This window comes from Sinocyclocheilus anshuiensis, unplaced genomic scaffold, assembly GCF_001515605.1.
Source record: "Sinocyclocheilus anshuiensis isolate Anshui unplaced genomic scaffold, SAMN03320099.WGS_v1.1 scaffold253, whole genome shotgun sequence".
In the NCBI taxonomy this organism is placed as follows: domain Eukaryota; kingdom Metazoa; phylum Chordata; class Actinopteri; order Cypriniformes; family Cyprinidae; genus Sinocyclocheilus; species Sinocyclocheilus anshuiensis.
In genome coordinates this window covers 180,183-196,323 of record NW_015537969.1, presented here as the reverse complement: position 1 = coordinate 196,323, position 16,141 = coordinate 180,183, and the positions used below count along the sequence as shown (strand labels likewise).

The following is a 16,141-nucleotide window of genomic DNA, read 5'->3' as shown; positions in this document are numbered from 1 at the left end:
TGACTTTTACCTGTGGAACACAGAAGAGCATATTTTGAAAAAAAATGTTTTTGTGTCCAGTCGATATTGTTTGGATTGCAGCATTCTACCATAATGTCATCTTTTGTGTTTCATTAAAGAAAGTCATACTGGTTTGAAACAACACGAGGATGAGTAAATGATGACAGAATGTTCTTTTTTTTTTTTTTGGTTGAACTAGATCAGATGAGCGTAATATGTAAATAATATATACAAAAGTCAACAGTATATATACGCCAAGGTGAAAATATCAAAACTTAACCAAGCAATCATGATTTAAAGTGATGGTTCTGCAAAGAATGAAACTTCTGTTATCTTCTCAGCCTCATTTTGTCTTTATGTGTGGAACAAAAAATGTTCGTCTCATTCCATATTCACATTCATTGTATAGACCAAGAGGCAATGAAGAAGAATGGTGACCAAGAGTTTCATTTAGCTTGAAATCTCCTTTTGTGTTTCATAGAATAAAGAAAGTCATACAGGTTTGGTACAAAGTGAATGATAACAAAAATTTCATTTTTGGGTAAACCATCCCTGTAAGTTTGTCCCTAAGTCTCATGCATAAAACTGATATTCAACATAGGTTTGATGCATAACATTGCATATTTAAAATCATGTTGAGTCTTGCTGATGAAAACAGATGCTGATTTGATCATCTACACATTGGAAATGTTTTTTGTCGGTGTGAGTGCCTTTAATTTCGCAACGAGAGAGGGGTGGGTTACAGCCACAGAACTGCGCAGGGCTGCCATGTAGTTCATATTTTTCTCTTGTATTCCCCCTATTTAAGTTGGTTTTTGCCATTGGATATGATGATGGTGAAGAAGTGCTTCATCGTTTCCTGTCAATGCGTACACCAGTGATTCCAGTATTCTTTATCTCAAACATGCAACCACTTTAGAAGGCAATGCTAAACCTGTCTGCGAAATGAAGTTTGTTTAGAATTGTTCTGTAACAGTTAATCGGTTCCCCTCCTTATCTCCCATATTTTTTTGACAAAGATGGAACAAGTTACCTGAATGTCTTTGTGTTCTGGTTGTTAATGTGACATCTCTTTAAATAAAAGATCTGAGCAGTGTCACATTCTGGATTGGTTAATTCTTCTGATTTCATATACTCCTTTTATTGTTGATATGAATAAAGTGTTTATTTTTGGGGTTATAAAAATACATGATTTACCATTTTGGATTTTTAGACCATTTTGCACCACTGATTCACTTAAACTGGTCCTGAAGCCTGTTGTTTTTTGACTCTTCGCTGTGTATATGTCCTGTAGTCATGTATGTTTGAAAATGTAGCTTATCAAGCTTGCAGTAATGTCAATAGGGTTTTGATAAAAGAGTTTCAAACTATTAACAAAAAGGTAGCTCCATTCGAACGGCTTAATTTTAATATATTATAATAAATAGAAAATAGAATAAATAATAAAAATGGCACAGACAATCATGATCTCAATTCAAACAGGAACATATATACTAAAATAACCAGATAACTTTTTGGATTACTCATATAAACTGCAGATAACCTTTATTTTATGAAATTATTGAATAAAGAAATTTTTTTTTCTAAAAAGCTTAAGATAAACCTAAATATTTGGGATATAGATTTTGGTTGTAACCTGTTAATATATTGTAATAATAATTAATTGTTAATAATACTGTGTATATGTATGTTTAAAATGTAGTATGCACTATATTTAGTACATTCTATTAATGTGGTTTGTGGTAAAAGGTCATTTAGTACGAATATATATATATATTTATGAATTAATCCTATAGGAATCGTATGGCATACACGTTTAATGCCACTAGGGGGAGACGGAAGAACATATTGAAAATACAATTTGTGTTGTTTGGAAACAAGCTTGTTTCTTATTCATCTTCATGGTGCTTTTAAGTGCGCAAAATGGTTCGTTGAAAGTATGTGTTTATTTATAAAATGATTATAATAATACGAAGATGTCATAATTAAGAAATAATCATAATTTATTAATATATTCAAATCTTCTACAACTTGTTTCAGTCAATAATACCATGAGGAAAAGTGTCAACATACTGGAATAACCAGAATCATCATCAAAAATATACATTATGGATACATTAATAATAATAATAATAATGTGTTTACTAAATGGTAATTTTAACAATAATAACAACAACAATAATTAATATTTTTTACAATAATAGCATTAAAATGTGTAGTAGTCACTGATCTATATGTCATTATATAGATCAGTGGTAGTAGTACTAGTGGTAATAATAATAATAATAATAATAATAATAATAATAATAATAAGCACGTATAGTGTCTCTCCTGATACTATATAATAAACATACATGTTGTCTCTATTCTAATAGTGTAGCACTGCACAGCCTCTGATAAATAATGAATTGTGCACCAATGAGCATATCTGCACCTTAACGTTGGATGCCACCCGCCATAAAACAAGAAGAAGAAGAAGAAGAAGAAGAAGAAGAAGAAGAAGAAGAAGAAGAAGAAGAAGAATGAGCATATTTTCATTCAGGCATCATGCTGGACATCTGTGCGGCGTTGAAGGACCTCAAAGCCTCGGCCCAATCACTCTTCCTCTGGATCGTTTGCTATTCAACACTCCAGTATTGCGGCTACTGGCGGTCCAGTAACGTTAGCCGTATTCGCGTCGTGAGCTCAGAAGGCAGCTGTCAAAGTGTGGATTATTTTTGGATTAAGTGTAAACAGGAGAGCAGCGCGCGTCCCGGTGTCTCATCCACTCATCACCCGAGCGGCGTGAAGCGGGCTTTTCTGAAATGGAGGCCAGGAGGGGAGAGAGCCCCGGCGGCAGGCCCCAGGATACTCGACCATAAGGGTTAAAGCTAGCACTGTTAGCCGAGACTGCATGCACTCGGTCGGATACATTTCCACTGTTTTTATACTCGCCGCGGATCTCTTTTACTTCGCTTTGCGTCACTTTGTTATTTAGTGGAAACACACCTTTTGTTCGGGGGATTAACCATTTTGTTTCTGGAAAACTTTGTCAAAGTTGTTTATTTTCCGTTACTGCATAGTTAATGCACTAAACAACAGCCCTAACCACCCTCCGAGTGTCTTTAAACGCAGTATTTGACTTCCTCGTTGCACACATTTCAGTTTCTCGTGCCGTTTACGCGACTCCGACAGTCACTCTGTCGTTGTTATTGTTTCGTCGCAACCTGAGGACTGACCACAAAGCGTCCCGATGGAGGAAAATGACAACATGGACTATTTTTACCAGCAGGTTTTGCAGAAGGACGTGACCCGGCGGCTGCAGGTCGGCCCGGATCTCATCGACTACCTGAGCGACCCGCAGAGGTCCTGGGATGTGGAGCAGGACAAATCCCGCCTGGATAAAACCATGGATGAGCTGACGGGATGGGTCAACTCCAGCAATTACAAGGTACATAGCGTGTGACCTGCTTTGGGGTTTATATTTAAATTAAGTGTCATAAAAGCTGTGTTATAAGCCGTTTGGCACATATGTTATGAAGGATGCCTGCATTGTTCTGGGGTGACAGTCTTGAGCCAAACCCAGCCGTTTATTCTCATAAAGTCTATTATTGCATGCAAATCACTAATTGCATCAGGTTAATGCTATTGTGCATTAATTTCTGTACCATTCTTTCAAACTGATTGAAAAAAATGCTAATATAAATGTATTTATGAGAAGCTTCTGTGTATGTGTTTAGGTAAAAAGTGTTCAAATAGTACATTAATATCAATGTACATATATTACATATTCATTTGTGTCTAGGAGAGAGTGGATTTGCTGGTGGGGGGTGTTGTGAGGATGGGGGAGGGTCGCTTGGGGTATTGTTCTGTTACACTGAGGCTGTAAAGGCACATGTCACTGCAGTTTCTATGAGTAATCCATTTGCATATGCTTTTTGTTGTGTTATGTTGATTAAGAAAAGCTATTTGTGTTTGGAGATACATGCGAGTCATGTTTAAATGGCCTGTGGATGCAAGCAGAAGCTTTTATGCTGGCTCATGCTGCTGCTAATGTTCAAGGCTGAGGCAAAAATGGTCACTTCTGCAAACAGTGACACTGAAACGGGAAGCATGAAACGAAACATGATTGAGTATTGATGTTTTAAAAGCAGCTTTAGACATTCATCTGTGTTTTATCTTCAGCTGGTAGTTGTGGTCTTCAGGGACTGATGTTAATGGATGGCTATGACATCAGACTCATTGAGGTTGGATTTTAGAAATGATTGAGGGTGATTCATAAATTGGAGACACAGCTGCAGACTTCTACAAATGTATGTGGCTTGATAAATTTAGGGTGTCAAATTCTTTGGCTCACTAGTTGAAGATCTGGTAGACCGTTTTCATCTCTCCACTAACATATTTTTGTAAATAATTTAGTTATTTTATTTTTTTCATTATTTAGTATACACAGTCATTTAAAGTCTTGGAGTCAGTAATTAAAAAAAAAAAGAAATTAATACTTTTTTCAGCAAGTACACTTTAAATTGATCAAAAGTGACAGCAAAGACATTTATAATGTTACAAAATAGTAATTTTTAAAATAAATGCTATTCTTTTTAACTTTTTTTTTTAAATCAAAGAATCCTGAAAAGATACATTTTAAAATATTTAAAAATAGAAAACGTTATATTTCACAATATTACAGTTTTTCCACTGTATTTTTAATCATATAATTGCCTTGATAAGAGAGATATTTAAAAACATAAAAAAAATGTACTGTCCCCAAACTAGTGTAATGTATATGTACTTTACAATTAATTTTTTAAAAATAATTTTAATTATTTTACAATGAATGCATAATTATAATAATTTGTTTTAAATTAAAATATTATATTTATACTTATTAATAGCAATATTATATTTATTGTGTATATTTATATGCAACACTGTAAAATTTCTTAATATTGATTATTAAGAGAGATTAATATTTATATTTTAAAATATATTAAAATAAAAATGTGTGTTTATGGTATTTTTGGTATTTTTAATCGTATAAATGCTGTCGTGGTGACTGCTTTCAAAAAATGTGTAAAATCTTACCCCAAACTATTGAACGGTAATATATATTAGAGCTATCACAATTTTCTATACATTTATGATGATCGTTTATTCTGAACAGTAATGTATCTGTTATAGAGGTGCCGTTTTTGGTAAGAACAGGTCTAGAAAAATGCTTTATATAGAGTTAAATGCTGACAAAGCTCAATGAGAAATTATCTAAGAATGGACATGATTTACACGCACATTTTCTCCATAAGTCACACAAGGGAAGAAACCAGAAATGCTTGCTAATTGTATCAACTTAAAGAAATGAGGTTAATCCCTAAAGTGTGGCTGAACTCATTACAAAGTGTGTATTTGAACACTGTCCAATTAAAACACATTTAAACAATTTCCAAAATGAAACGCCCAGGTGTTTTCCAGTTTTGCCTTTCAGGTGCACTCTCTCTGTTGTAGGATATCAGACCGAATCAGACAATCCGACAGCCCAGTCAAACAAAGTCAAGCTACCAGCTACTTCGTGAGGTCCTGATTAAAGAGTTTACAGACCCTGAACATGGACTGTTAACTGCCTTGGAGCCGTAAAACAGTGATTCTGTCCAAATTCCCTTTAAAATCTTAAATGATTCCCTTTGAGCTAAATTGACCTGTTTCCCTTACACTGTTATCCTTACTCAGGACTCTCTCTGGCTGCTTTGCCTAAAATAGGTCATAACTGGAACTTCTGGGATGTAGTGAATATTTGATTGTTTCTCTGGAATGTGAACTTCCATCCTGCACTGCCAAGAAACACACTGCAGCGATCCCACCGCAATCCTCAAATATAGTCCGTCTCACAATGTCTTATTTTCATTCACCCACTCTCACACAATAACAATAGTCCTTCTTAAAGACATAGCGCACATCAACACAAAGCTCTGTAACCGATACTGTATCAGATACCGAATAAGCAAAATCATGTGTTTGAAAATGCTGTCCTACAGTTTGCCTGCGAGAGAGGAAGAGTGAGGTTTGACGTTTTCAGCTGATTTGTCTTTTGCTTGTTTGGTGTCAGATTGCATTGCTGGGGATCGATATCGTCAACGCATTTGTGGATCGGATGACTGATCGCTTCAGAGGTTATATCGGCACAGGTAAGCGATGTGCGCACGCTTGTTGCTTGTTCCACTGAAGTCAGAGCTTCAAAAAGGTAGCATTAGATAAAGACCTTCTCCATTGCATAGCCTAATCAGCAGAAAGGGGAATGCCAGGATGATTTGCCATGTGTATATGACACAATCCACAGACTCAGTGCTTGTCTCTCAGCTGTTTGAGCCCCGCCTCCTCCTGTTACCACGGGAACGGGTTATTATGATTATAACAGATGACCCCCCTCACTCATCATACCTCATTCATCTGAAAACATGGAACAAACGGAGTATAGAGAAAGGAATGAGATGACTTCACACAAAGAGTCTGTTTGAGTCTGCCTGGTGTACAACAATGTAGAACGTGACAATAAACACAAAAAAGTAGAAAAAAACATTTCTGGTCGACCAAACAGATAGTTTTGTCCCCAATTCGCACCATTAGTTGAGACTGTGTTAAAGCTTTGGGATGCTCAAAAACATATTTGGGGGGGAAAAGTTGTTTATGTTTGGTTTACAAATGGTTGTATTTGCATATTGGATTCTGGGATCAAATAATCAATAATAATTATTATTATTTACAGTAAAATATTAAATTCATAATATATTACAATTTATTACTATTGTAATGTAAATATTGCAATAGAAATTTTTCATATTATTTATTCAATTTATTATTAGCAGTAGTGTTATAGTCATATTGATATAATTACAAAATATGGGACCATACAGCAAACCTGGAGCTTTTCTTTGAAAAACATTGCGTTTTAAATTGTGCAGCCCTGCGTTTTTACATGGCCTTTTAAACCTCTTTTTCGCTCTTTTCCCCACTCAGTGGTGCCTGCATTAGTTGACCGTTTGGGTGATGCAAAGGATCAGGTTCGAGAACAGGCACAAGCACTCATTTTGAAGCTGATGGAGCAGACGGCAACACCCATGGTGAGCTAACTGTACAGCGGGTGGGCAGATCATCACACCCATTTATACAGACAACAAAACCTTAAAGCCACTGTCTAGATTTTGTGTGTGTGTGTGAGCTGCTGGATGAATAGAATCAAATTTAATCCCTTTTGCCAGTTACTATTGCCAGTGATTCATCATTTCCTTCATAGCTCATCATCTCATTCTCTCTCTTTTTTTGCAGTAATGGATATGTAATGAACCAGTTACACTGTTTCTTTTTCTCTGTCTCTGTGTAGTATGTTTGGGAGAGGCTGTGTCCTGGCTTCAAACACAAAAACTTCCGCAGTAGAGAGGGACTCTGCTTGTGCTTGGTTGCCACACTAAATGCGTAAGTCCTTCATACAATCCCATACATTCTCACTTTGTAAACAAACCCACATTTTTCCTGGAAATCTTGTCCAACAGGGGGCACTTGTTTTCCATATCACAGTATTTTGATGCAATCAAATCCCCTGGGTTTATCACCGATAGCATCTCAGACGTTGCAACCTGTTTTGACATCTAAATTCACTGATATTTAGATGCAATCTACAGACATTCGCTCATACAGGTTTCTTGTCTGTCACACATTGTAAAAAACTCGACCCACTGAGGTAATCCTCTTACCTGCCTGTATCGATAACAGGATGGTCAGATTAACAGATTAACATTCTCATTGAAGCACTCGCATACAAACAAAACTAGTTTCTCAGTAACATTACTCCTCACTGTTGACACAAAAGAGCTGTCACATTATCTAAAAAGCCTTATGCTACATTGTTATTGTAATAATATGTTGTGCGCAATATAGTTTGCTTTAATTACAAAACAAATTTTAAATTGTTTTGGGTTTTGTATTACATTATGGGTAGTTCAGCCTGAAATGAAAAATTCTGTCATTGTTTACTCAACCTTATGTCGTTCCAATTTACTTGTTGGACTTATTTTGAAAAATATCTCAGTGTTTGTTTGTTTTTTTGTCCATACACTGAAAGTCAGTGGGGTTCAATGCTCATTGACAACAGCTGGAGCATGTATTTTTTAAAATGCAAAATAAGCTTATGATTCCAACTGTGTGTATATACATGCATGGTAATTTGAACTTGCTGTGAACTGTTTGTTTCTCTGTCTCTCTCTCAGTTACGGCGCTCAGCCCTTGAGTTTGAGTAAATTTGTTCCACATCTCTGTTCGCTAACAGGAGACCAAAACCCCCAGGTATGAATCTGAGTCTGTGTATGTTTGTAATGCTTGGAATGTGTGTGAAAAAGTAAAGCGAGTTGGGTGCGCACTCTGTTTCTGTCCTTTGTGTATGTGTGTGAGGGAGGGAGGGAGGGAGGGAGGCAGTCCGCACTAATGTTAGGTTTCTAGACATGTACAGCTGAGTTCAAGCTCCCGCTGGGCGAATGTTCCACTCACAGAGAAGAGCATTAGATTTAGAGGATGAGATGGGAGAAATGAGAAGAAGAGAGATCTTTTAGAAAAAAATTGGCTGCTCAGTCCCAATCGTTCCTCTCTTGTTTAAAAGAGATTAATGCAAGGATCCATTAAATTGATCAAAAGTGACAGTAAAGACATCTTTAATGTTACAAAAGTTTTCTATTTCAAATAAATGCTGTTAATTTGAACTTTCAACAATGCTAACATGGAATATTTCTTAAGCACCAAATCAGCATATTAGAATGATTTCTGAACGATCCTGTGACACTGAAGACTGAAGTAATGGCTGTTGAAAGATTCTGCTTTGCCATCACATGAATAAATGCTAAAATATACACTGTAAAATGATTTTTCAAAGTTACAAATTAAACAAAGATCGAGTGTTTTATAAGAAAGTACTATTTCAGTCTTAAAAATTTCAAGTTTGATTTAACATGTTACTTGTCATTTCTTTAAATCACTCACTTTTCACTTTTCTGGTAGTTTCTGGTAAATAATTCCAAAGTAATTCCTACACCAATTTGTCAGTGTATTAAAATAGAAAACAGCTATTTAAATTGTAATATCATTTCTGAATATAACTGTTTTTACTGTGTTTTTGATCAAATAAATCTGCCTTGGTGTGCATTTCAAAATATTACCCCAAACGTATGAATAATAGCATATTATGTAACAATCAGCATTTGCATAGACAGCAATTTAATCGGATGCTGTCACTCATGATACTGCATGTCACCAACTCTCATTGAAAATGAGTGAATTTTCTGTGTGACAGGGACTGTAATAAGATCAATCTATAGTTGTGTTTCTTGGTTAAGAGTGTGTTTTGTGTTCCACAGGTACGAGAGGCAGCTATAACAACCCTAGTGGAGGTGTATCGGCATGTGGGAGAGAGAGTGAGGGCAGACCTCAACAAAAGAGATCTACCATCTGCACGGTTAGTATGATTTACTGTTCAACCCACAAGCTTTTTACAAATCTTAGTTTTATCAATTTAATGACACTGTGCTAAGCCAGCAAGCGTCATTCCGTCTCAAACCCACTCACGTGTTATACCCACACCACAGTTGTGTTGACAGTTTCAGGAATGATATAATTACTCCATGAGTCAGTTTTAATGACTTCGATCTACCAGATTGTTTGTGCACATCGTGGGCGTATTGTGGGTGATTTATTATGAAGAATTGTGCAAATGGCAGCACATTCACATAGATTGGACACACCTATATTTAAAGGAGACTTTTGCATGTGGTAATTGTGTTTAAGTTAGGAGTGCTGCTCATTTGTGGTTCTTGCTAAAAACCAGTGATTTTAGGTATGACCATTGAAGGAATAGTACATCCAAAAATGAAAATGTAAAAAAACTTGCTCTCCCTAAGGCCATCCAAGATGTAGATAGGTTTGTTTCTTTATCAGAACAGATTTGGAGAAATTTAGCATTACATCACTTGCTCACCAGTGGAGCCTCCTCAGTGAATGGGTGCCGTCAGAAACATCACCACGATAATCCACAATTAATCCACATAACTCCAGTACATCAGTTAACATCTTGTGAAGTGAAAAGCTGCACGTTTGTATGAAACAAATGCATCATTAAGACTTTTAGCTGTAATAATAATGATAATGCTTCTTCCAGTGAAAACGTCCATCCACTGTTGTCCTCTCACATCAAAATCCACTGGGATGTTTGTTTACATCAGATTTGTTTTGTTTTGGACTGTTTTTGGACACTTGTGAATGGTGCTTTATCTGTTCAGATTACTTTCCTGTATCAGGAGATATTAATTTTTTTCACTGAAGAAAGCAATATTATGGATAGAAGACTTTGTATTTTAGCCGGAAGCAACAATTTGAAGTTAGGCCTTAATAGTGAATTTGTTTATTACAAACACACAACTTTTTGCTTCACAGGAGGTTAATTGATGTACTGGAGTCATTTAGAATACTGTGATGATTTTGTCAGTTGTTTGAACTCTCATTCTGACGGCACCCATTCATTGCAGAGGATCCATTGGTGAGCAAGTGATGGAGTGCTGAATTTCTAAAAATCTTTTCTGATGAAGAAACTCATCAACATCTTGGATGGCCTGAAGTTTTTCAGCAAATTGTCATTTTTGGGTTAACTAGGCTATTCATTTTAATATGACAGCATAACATATGCATGTATTAGCGTATAGCCTATTTATTTTTTGAGTGTATTTTATCAGATTTGAAATACATATATATATTTTTACATCTACACTAGACTACATTAATACACTAGAGTGGACATTTCTGTTTGCAAAAAATCTTGCATGTTTTTATTCACAAAAGCTTTTTGTAAATCAGAACCTATGAACATTAATTATCTTTCCACACAGAAGTCATTGAATGAATTACTTGACCATTTTCTCTTGAGTTGAGATCAGCCTTTTGATTGAATAAAAGAGCACAGAAACGGCATTAGATTATTACAGAACTCGATTTATTAGTCTGTCTTTGCAGTTCTATTGAAAATTTCAGTACATGCACTCTATTACAGTCTGAACATTCTAAGCAGGTTATTTGTAATCTTTGTGATACGTGTACTGTATCGATGGGTTCACTGTTACTGTACTCATGGGTTTCCTGTTATAGAATGATGACAGTCTATTTACATTGTTTAAAAAAGGATTCTTTATAATCTGATAAAATCTTGCAGGCTGACATCAGTGTGCACCGTTGATCTGTGGTAAATTGAGTTTTTGAAGACTGTGTCTAATGTCTAATACTCCTGCATTCCTCTCTGTCTGATGTAAGATCCTTAAGGCGCTTGGACAGACTCCATTGGCTGCATCTTGACATTAACATTTCATGATCAGTTTTCTAATGCCAGTTGATGATGCTGAATCAAGTTTTTTTTTTTGTACATAATGGATTCATTTCTGGAGGAATCTGTTGTGGTTTTTTTCCTCTTATGATTTCATGGTCCTAGATTTTGGCACTTTTGCACTATATTAATTCTCTCAGGAATCAGATTTAAAGTTCAGAATGATTCACGTTTAGTAGTCCAGATGTTTTAACAAACTGAACTATATGGGGTCTGCAATGACCCACATATTCCACCTGGTTTCCATAGCTATGGTATGATGTGTCAGATTGTCTGGTGTGTGACATGGTTGGTTGTGACTCTGACACATTATCTCGGACAATACTGCTGGTCAAGAACACAAAAGTTCATGTGTCTGCCCGTGCGAAAGATATGTGAAAGTCTTATTTGATTTGTAATTTGTGCATTTTCGTTACTTTTTCTAAGGGTGCATCATATTTTGGCCGAAAAAAAAGCTGATATATATTTTCATGTTGTTAACAAATACCAATACATTTCTGAAAATAATGTTAATGTAAATTAATTATACATATATGTATGTGCACACAAAAATATTTTTATATATTTTTTGTTTAAATTAAAAAGTTTATATATGCACAAATATATTTTACTTATATTTAACAATTTAAAAAAAGAATGTAGAAAAATATAAATCAGTACAACTGCAACTTTAAAAAGTAATTTTATATACAAAAAAATCTATCGAGGCATATAATGCATATTAAATACTTCTGTATAGTTGATTTATATCTGATTTGAATTTGTTAATAATTTATAAATTTTGCAGCATCGACACTAATTTGAATCCACATTGAACTGACTCACTGAATAACGACACTACTGTCTTCAGTATAGCTGCTTTACAGCAGAATTTGCCTCATATTTAATAACTTTGCATCATTAATTCTGTTATTTTCCTGTTTAATACTGTGAAGCTACTTTGAAACAATCTGTATTGTATAAAGTGCTATATAAATAAAGGTGACTTGAATATTAGGGCTAAGTGATATATTAGTATCTTTATTTTTAATTTAAAATAAGCTTCGTTAAATTAGTATAGAATTTTATTAATCTTACTTATTTTATTAAATTAGTATTTTATCTTATCACCCAGGAAATGAAAATTATTTTTTTTACTGCTCATTGTATCAGCCAGAATTTTATTATCAGTAGATCCCTATTAAATATCCAGTTTTGAACAATATGCAATATTGCTTTAAAAAAAAACAAAAAACAAAATCTGTCCAATAACAAATGTTGTGTAACAAATATACATGATTTAGTAGAGAGCATTTGAGTTCACACTTCCTTTCTGCATGTATAATTTTGTGAGGGTCCGATGTTGTTTGTCTCTTACACTTTGCCTTTGGAATCCTGTTGCATCACATCACATTGATTGATACGATATGATCTGATCCCCCACACTCGAGGGTGGGCACAAAAGCCCGAAAATCACTCTAAGCTACTGTACATACAAACACTGTAATTCAGTGTCTGTGTTGCCCTCATCTGACCAAGAGATAACGGCTACAAGAAAGGACATGCATATTGTTGACATGGATATGGTTTGAAAGGACAGGGCCGCGAGCTGGGGGCCATGTCAGACAAAACAGGAAGGAAAGAGAGCGAGAGGACAATCTGAAACCGACTGAACCAAGGCAAGACACGGGAGTCAGCAGTGAGGAGAGGGGGAATGCGATCAGTGCTTAAGTGTGTGTGTGTGTGTGTGTGCGCGCGCCCGTGTCTGGAAGGGGGAGGGGTGGGAGCCCTGTCTCTGAGCTCCACAGCTTTAGCCCCTCCCACTGGTGTGTGTTCCAGACAGGAGGTTATGTAAAGGGGAATAGAATCCTTGCGCTGTCTATCTCTCACACACACATACACACATCGGTGGGCAGTTTCTTAGTTTTCCGTGGCACAGACACACGGCAGTCGAGTCTTTTCAGCGCTGCTCGGCCACATGTGAAGGGCATTATGTCTGAGCAGGTGGGTGGGACCTCGCATGCCGTCCCTCTGTACCCTTTTCTCTTTCTTCCTGTCGTCGCATTTTCTGTCTTTCTTCTCGTTCTTGGCTGTTCATTCACTTTCTCTGTTTCATTGCATTTTAGCCTCTCGTGTCATAGAATAGAAAGAGCAGAGATCCTAAATCGGTTGCGTTAATAGGGATTGATGATTTGTGTGTGTGTGCATGTTTCTGCGTGTGTAAGAACATGCCAGATTCGTCTGGACTGCAAGCGCTGCGTTAAGCACACACATGCAACATCTCACATGTGGCCTTGAATGTGCATTTACCTGCATATTGCATGTGAGAAAGTGAACGTGTGCATGTTATTGCAGGTTATTACGGTCTGACGGTCTGCTGGTCCAGCACATTTATCAAATATCATTTAGTCTCATGCAGGGTGTAAGCATCATTTGTAGCTGCACTTTAGCATTTGATCTGCTATACATTGGGCCGGTGAGGGACAGTAATTAGGCTGCGGCGTCTTGTTAATTGTTCGTTGCACTGAAAATAGTCCTGGCAGGCACTTATATGATAGTAATTAAGCGATGACTTTTAAGTGCACACTACAAATGTGCTGTTTTAAATTTTGTTATTTTTTTGTAATGCATTAATTTGTTGCAATGTTTATCACTGTGCTTGTGGTTCTTCTGTGTGGTATTATTTTAGCCTTCGCATATTAATTGCCTTTAATGCATATCTTTATGGCTAAAAAAATTTTTAAGCTTGAAGGAAAAAAGTAAATTAAAGGCCTTTAAAGCTACTTAGTAGAAGATTTTCTGTGAGTGGCGTTGGTTGGGCTCTGACAGCAGTGCATGAACGTGTAGGCAGACCTGTCTGTATCTGTTTCTGTTTTAATCAGAAGCAGCATTATTGTGATGGACAGATTAAGGCCTTTGCTGTAGTTGCCACAGTTTTATTCTGTTTGAAGTGTGCAAGATGTGTTTTACTTCAGAAGGCCTTTTTGTTGCGCAGTGAAAGAGAATGAAATACGTTTATTGCATTGTCGTTACACTGTACCATCCCATGAGGGTGGGTGATATTACAAAAAAGAAAAGAAATCCTCGTATTTTTGAGCCTTTTGTTGATATTCAGTATGAACACTACCATTCAAAAGTTTGTGGTTGGAAAGATTGTTTTTAAATGTTTTTTTGAATCTCTTATGCTCATTCAGTTAAAAAAGGGACAGAAATATTAGAATTTAAAATGTTTTCTGTTTTAATATATTTTAAAATGTAATTTATTCTTGTGATGATCCTTCAGAAATATTCCAATATGCTGATTTGGTGCTCAAGAAACATCACTTACTATTATCAATGTTGAAAACAGTTGTGCTGCTTAATATTTGTGGAAATAGAATTCTTTGATGAATAGAAAGTTCAAAAGAACAGAAAGTATTTCAAAAATAAATCTTTGTAACATTATAAATGTCTTTACTGTCATTTTTAATAGATGTAATGCATCTTTGCTGAGTAAAGTATTCATTTCTTTTCAAAATCCTACTGACCTGAAGGTTTTGAACAGTATTGAATCTTCCTACTCGGAGAAACCAACATTTCAATTAAGTAATAAATGAAAAGTAATATTTACCTACGTGTTTTTTTACTAAAACATTTAATTCATGAAAAATGTTGTTCACTCATGTCATCTTTTTGAGTGATGCCACGATTTAATCCTTAAATCTGAATTTTAAATTGATTAATTTAAATTGACTGACAAGTTGGGCTGACTAAAACATCTTTAACATTTGCGTACTTGTAAGAAAGGAAAAGGGCAAAATAAAAGCACATAAAAAAAATCTTAATATTCACTGTTACTTAATTGTATATCACCAGCTAAATTATTGTGTATATTTGATATTGCCCACATTTACACTTCATAATACCTTTGTTTGTTTTTTTCATAATACGTTAATTTTTCTTGCTTAAGATGGCAAGTTATGACTAAAATATTCACATTAAAGTTATGTGCTGTTTATTGAGATTGTGTATTGTTTTAATAGTAATCTCAAACCATTACTGTTCTGTGTGTTTCAGGTTACAGACCATTTTAAGCCGTTTTGATGAAGTACTGAATTCGGGGAACATGGCTCTAAGCCTAAGTCAAGGTAAGTTAACTTTACCATGTTTGTTAACTCGCTAAATCCTGTTTGCAACACTTGTCTCCATTGGCTTCAGTTACAATGCTAATATTAGTCTTTGTCAGTGTCTTTGACCACAGTACTGAACATAAGCCTTTGACATCTGAGCCCCAGCTTTAAGCATAATGCTACTTTCATCTAAATGCTAATCCTCATGTTTTTCATTACCATTACTAGAGGGTTAACATCAACATAAAGTGACTGGCTACATCTAAATGCTGGATTTCTCTGTGTTCCTTCGGTCTCCAGTGAGTTAGATTTAACGTGAGTGTTGGAATCTAAATAAGGGAGATGGTGTCAGACTTTCACGGCCTTGGAAATCTCCATGATGTGTTTGGCATATGTCATATGATGGAAGAGCTGGATCTCCAGGCGGATCGCACTGTGCTGCTCTTTTCATGCCGCTCACATTTGGTTGTGGTGTAGAGTTGTTCTTATATAGTTATGTGTTTTACAGTGACTTAACAAGCTATACCATGGTTGCAGCTGTTGACTTTATGGGGGTAAACGTGTTTATACTGGTGTTTATGGGTTCAGCATTATCTTTGACTTGAGTGGAGGAACATGGAGGATTTCAGATCAGTGAGCAATCAAATTGCTCAGTATTTGTACCATATTGTAGAGT

At 35.7% G+C, this 16,141-nt stretch overlaps 1 protein-coding gene across 20 annotated transcripts in view; it reads left to right on the top strand.

Annotated features, from left to right (window-relative positions):
- The first annotated feature begins 2,568 nt into the window (after positions 1 to 2,568).
- The window catches only part of LOC107669402 (CLIP-associating protein 2), a 65,305-nt gene continuing 51,732 nt past the window's right edge, over positions 2,569 to 16,141 (top strand). For 19 of the 20 annotated variants that reach the window (XM_016461713.1, XM_016461626.1, XM_016461765.1 and 16 more), the window contains exons 1-7: positions 2,569 to 3,430; positions 6,077 to 6,155; positions 6,985 to 7,088; positions 7,349 to 7,440; positions 8,232 to 8,307; positions 9,369 to 9,466; positions 15,413 to 15,483. In XM_016461713.1, coding sequence (XP_016317199.1) covers positions 3,233 to 3,430; positions 6,077 to 6,155; positions 6,985 to 7,088; positions 7,349 to 7,440; positions 8,232 to 8,307; positions 9,369 to 9,466; positions 15,413 to 15,483 — 718 coding nt within the window. In that variant the 5' untranslated portion in view covers positions 2,569 to 3,232. Of the gene's footprint in view, positions 3,431 to 6,076; positions 6,156 to 6,984; positions 7,089 to 7,348; positions 7,441 to 8,231; positions 8,308 to 9,368; positions 9,467 to 13,197; positions 13,361 to 15,412; positions 15,484 to 16,141 lie in introns of those variants that run through there. The other variant, XM_016461759.1, reaches the window with a different exon arrangement.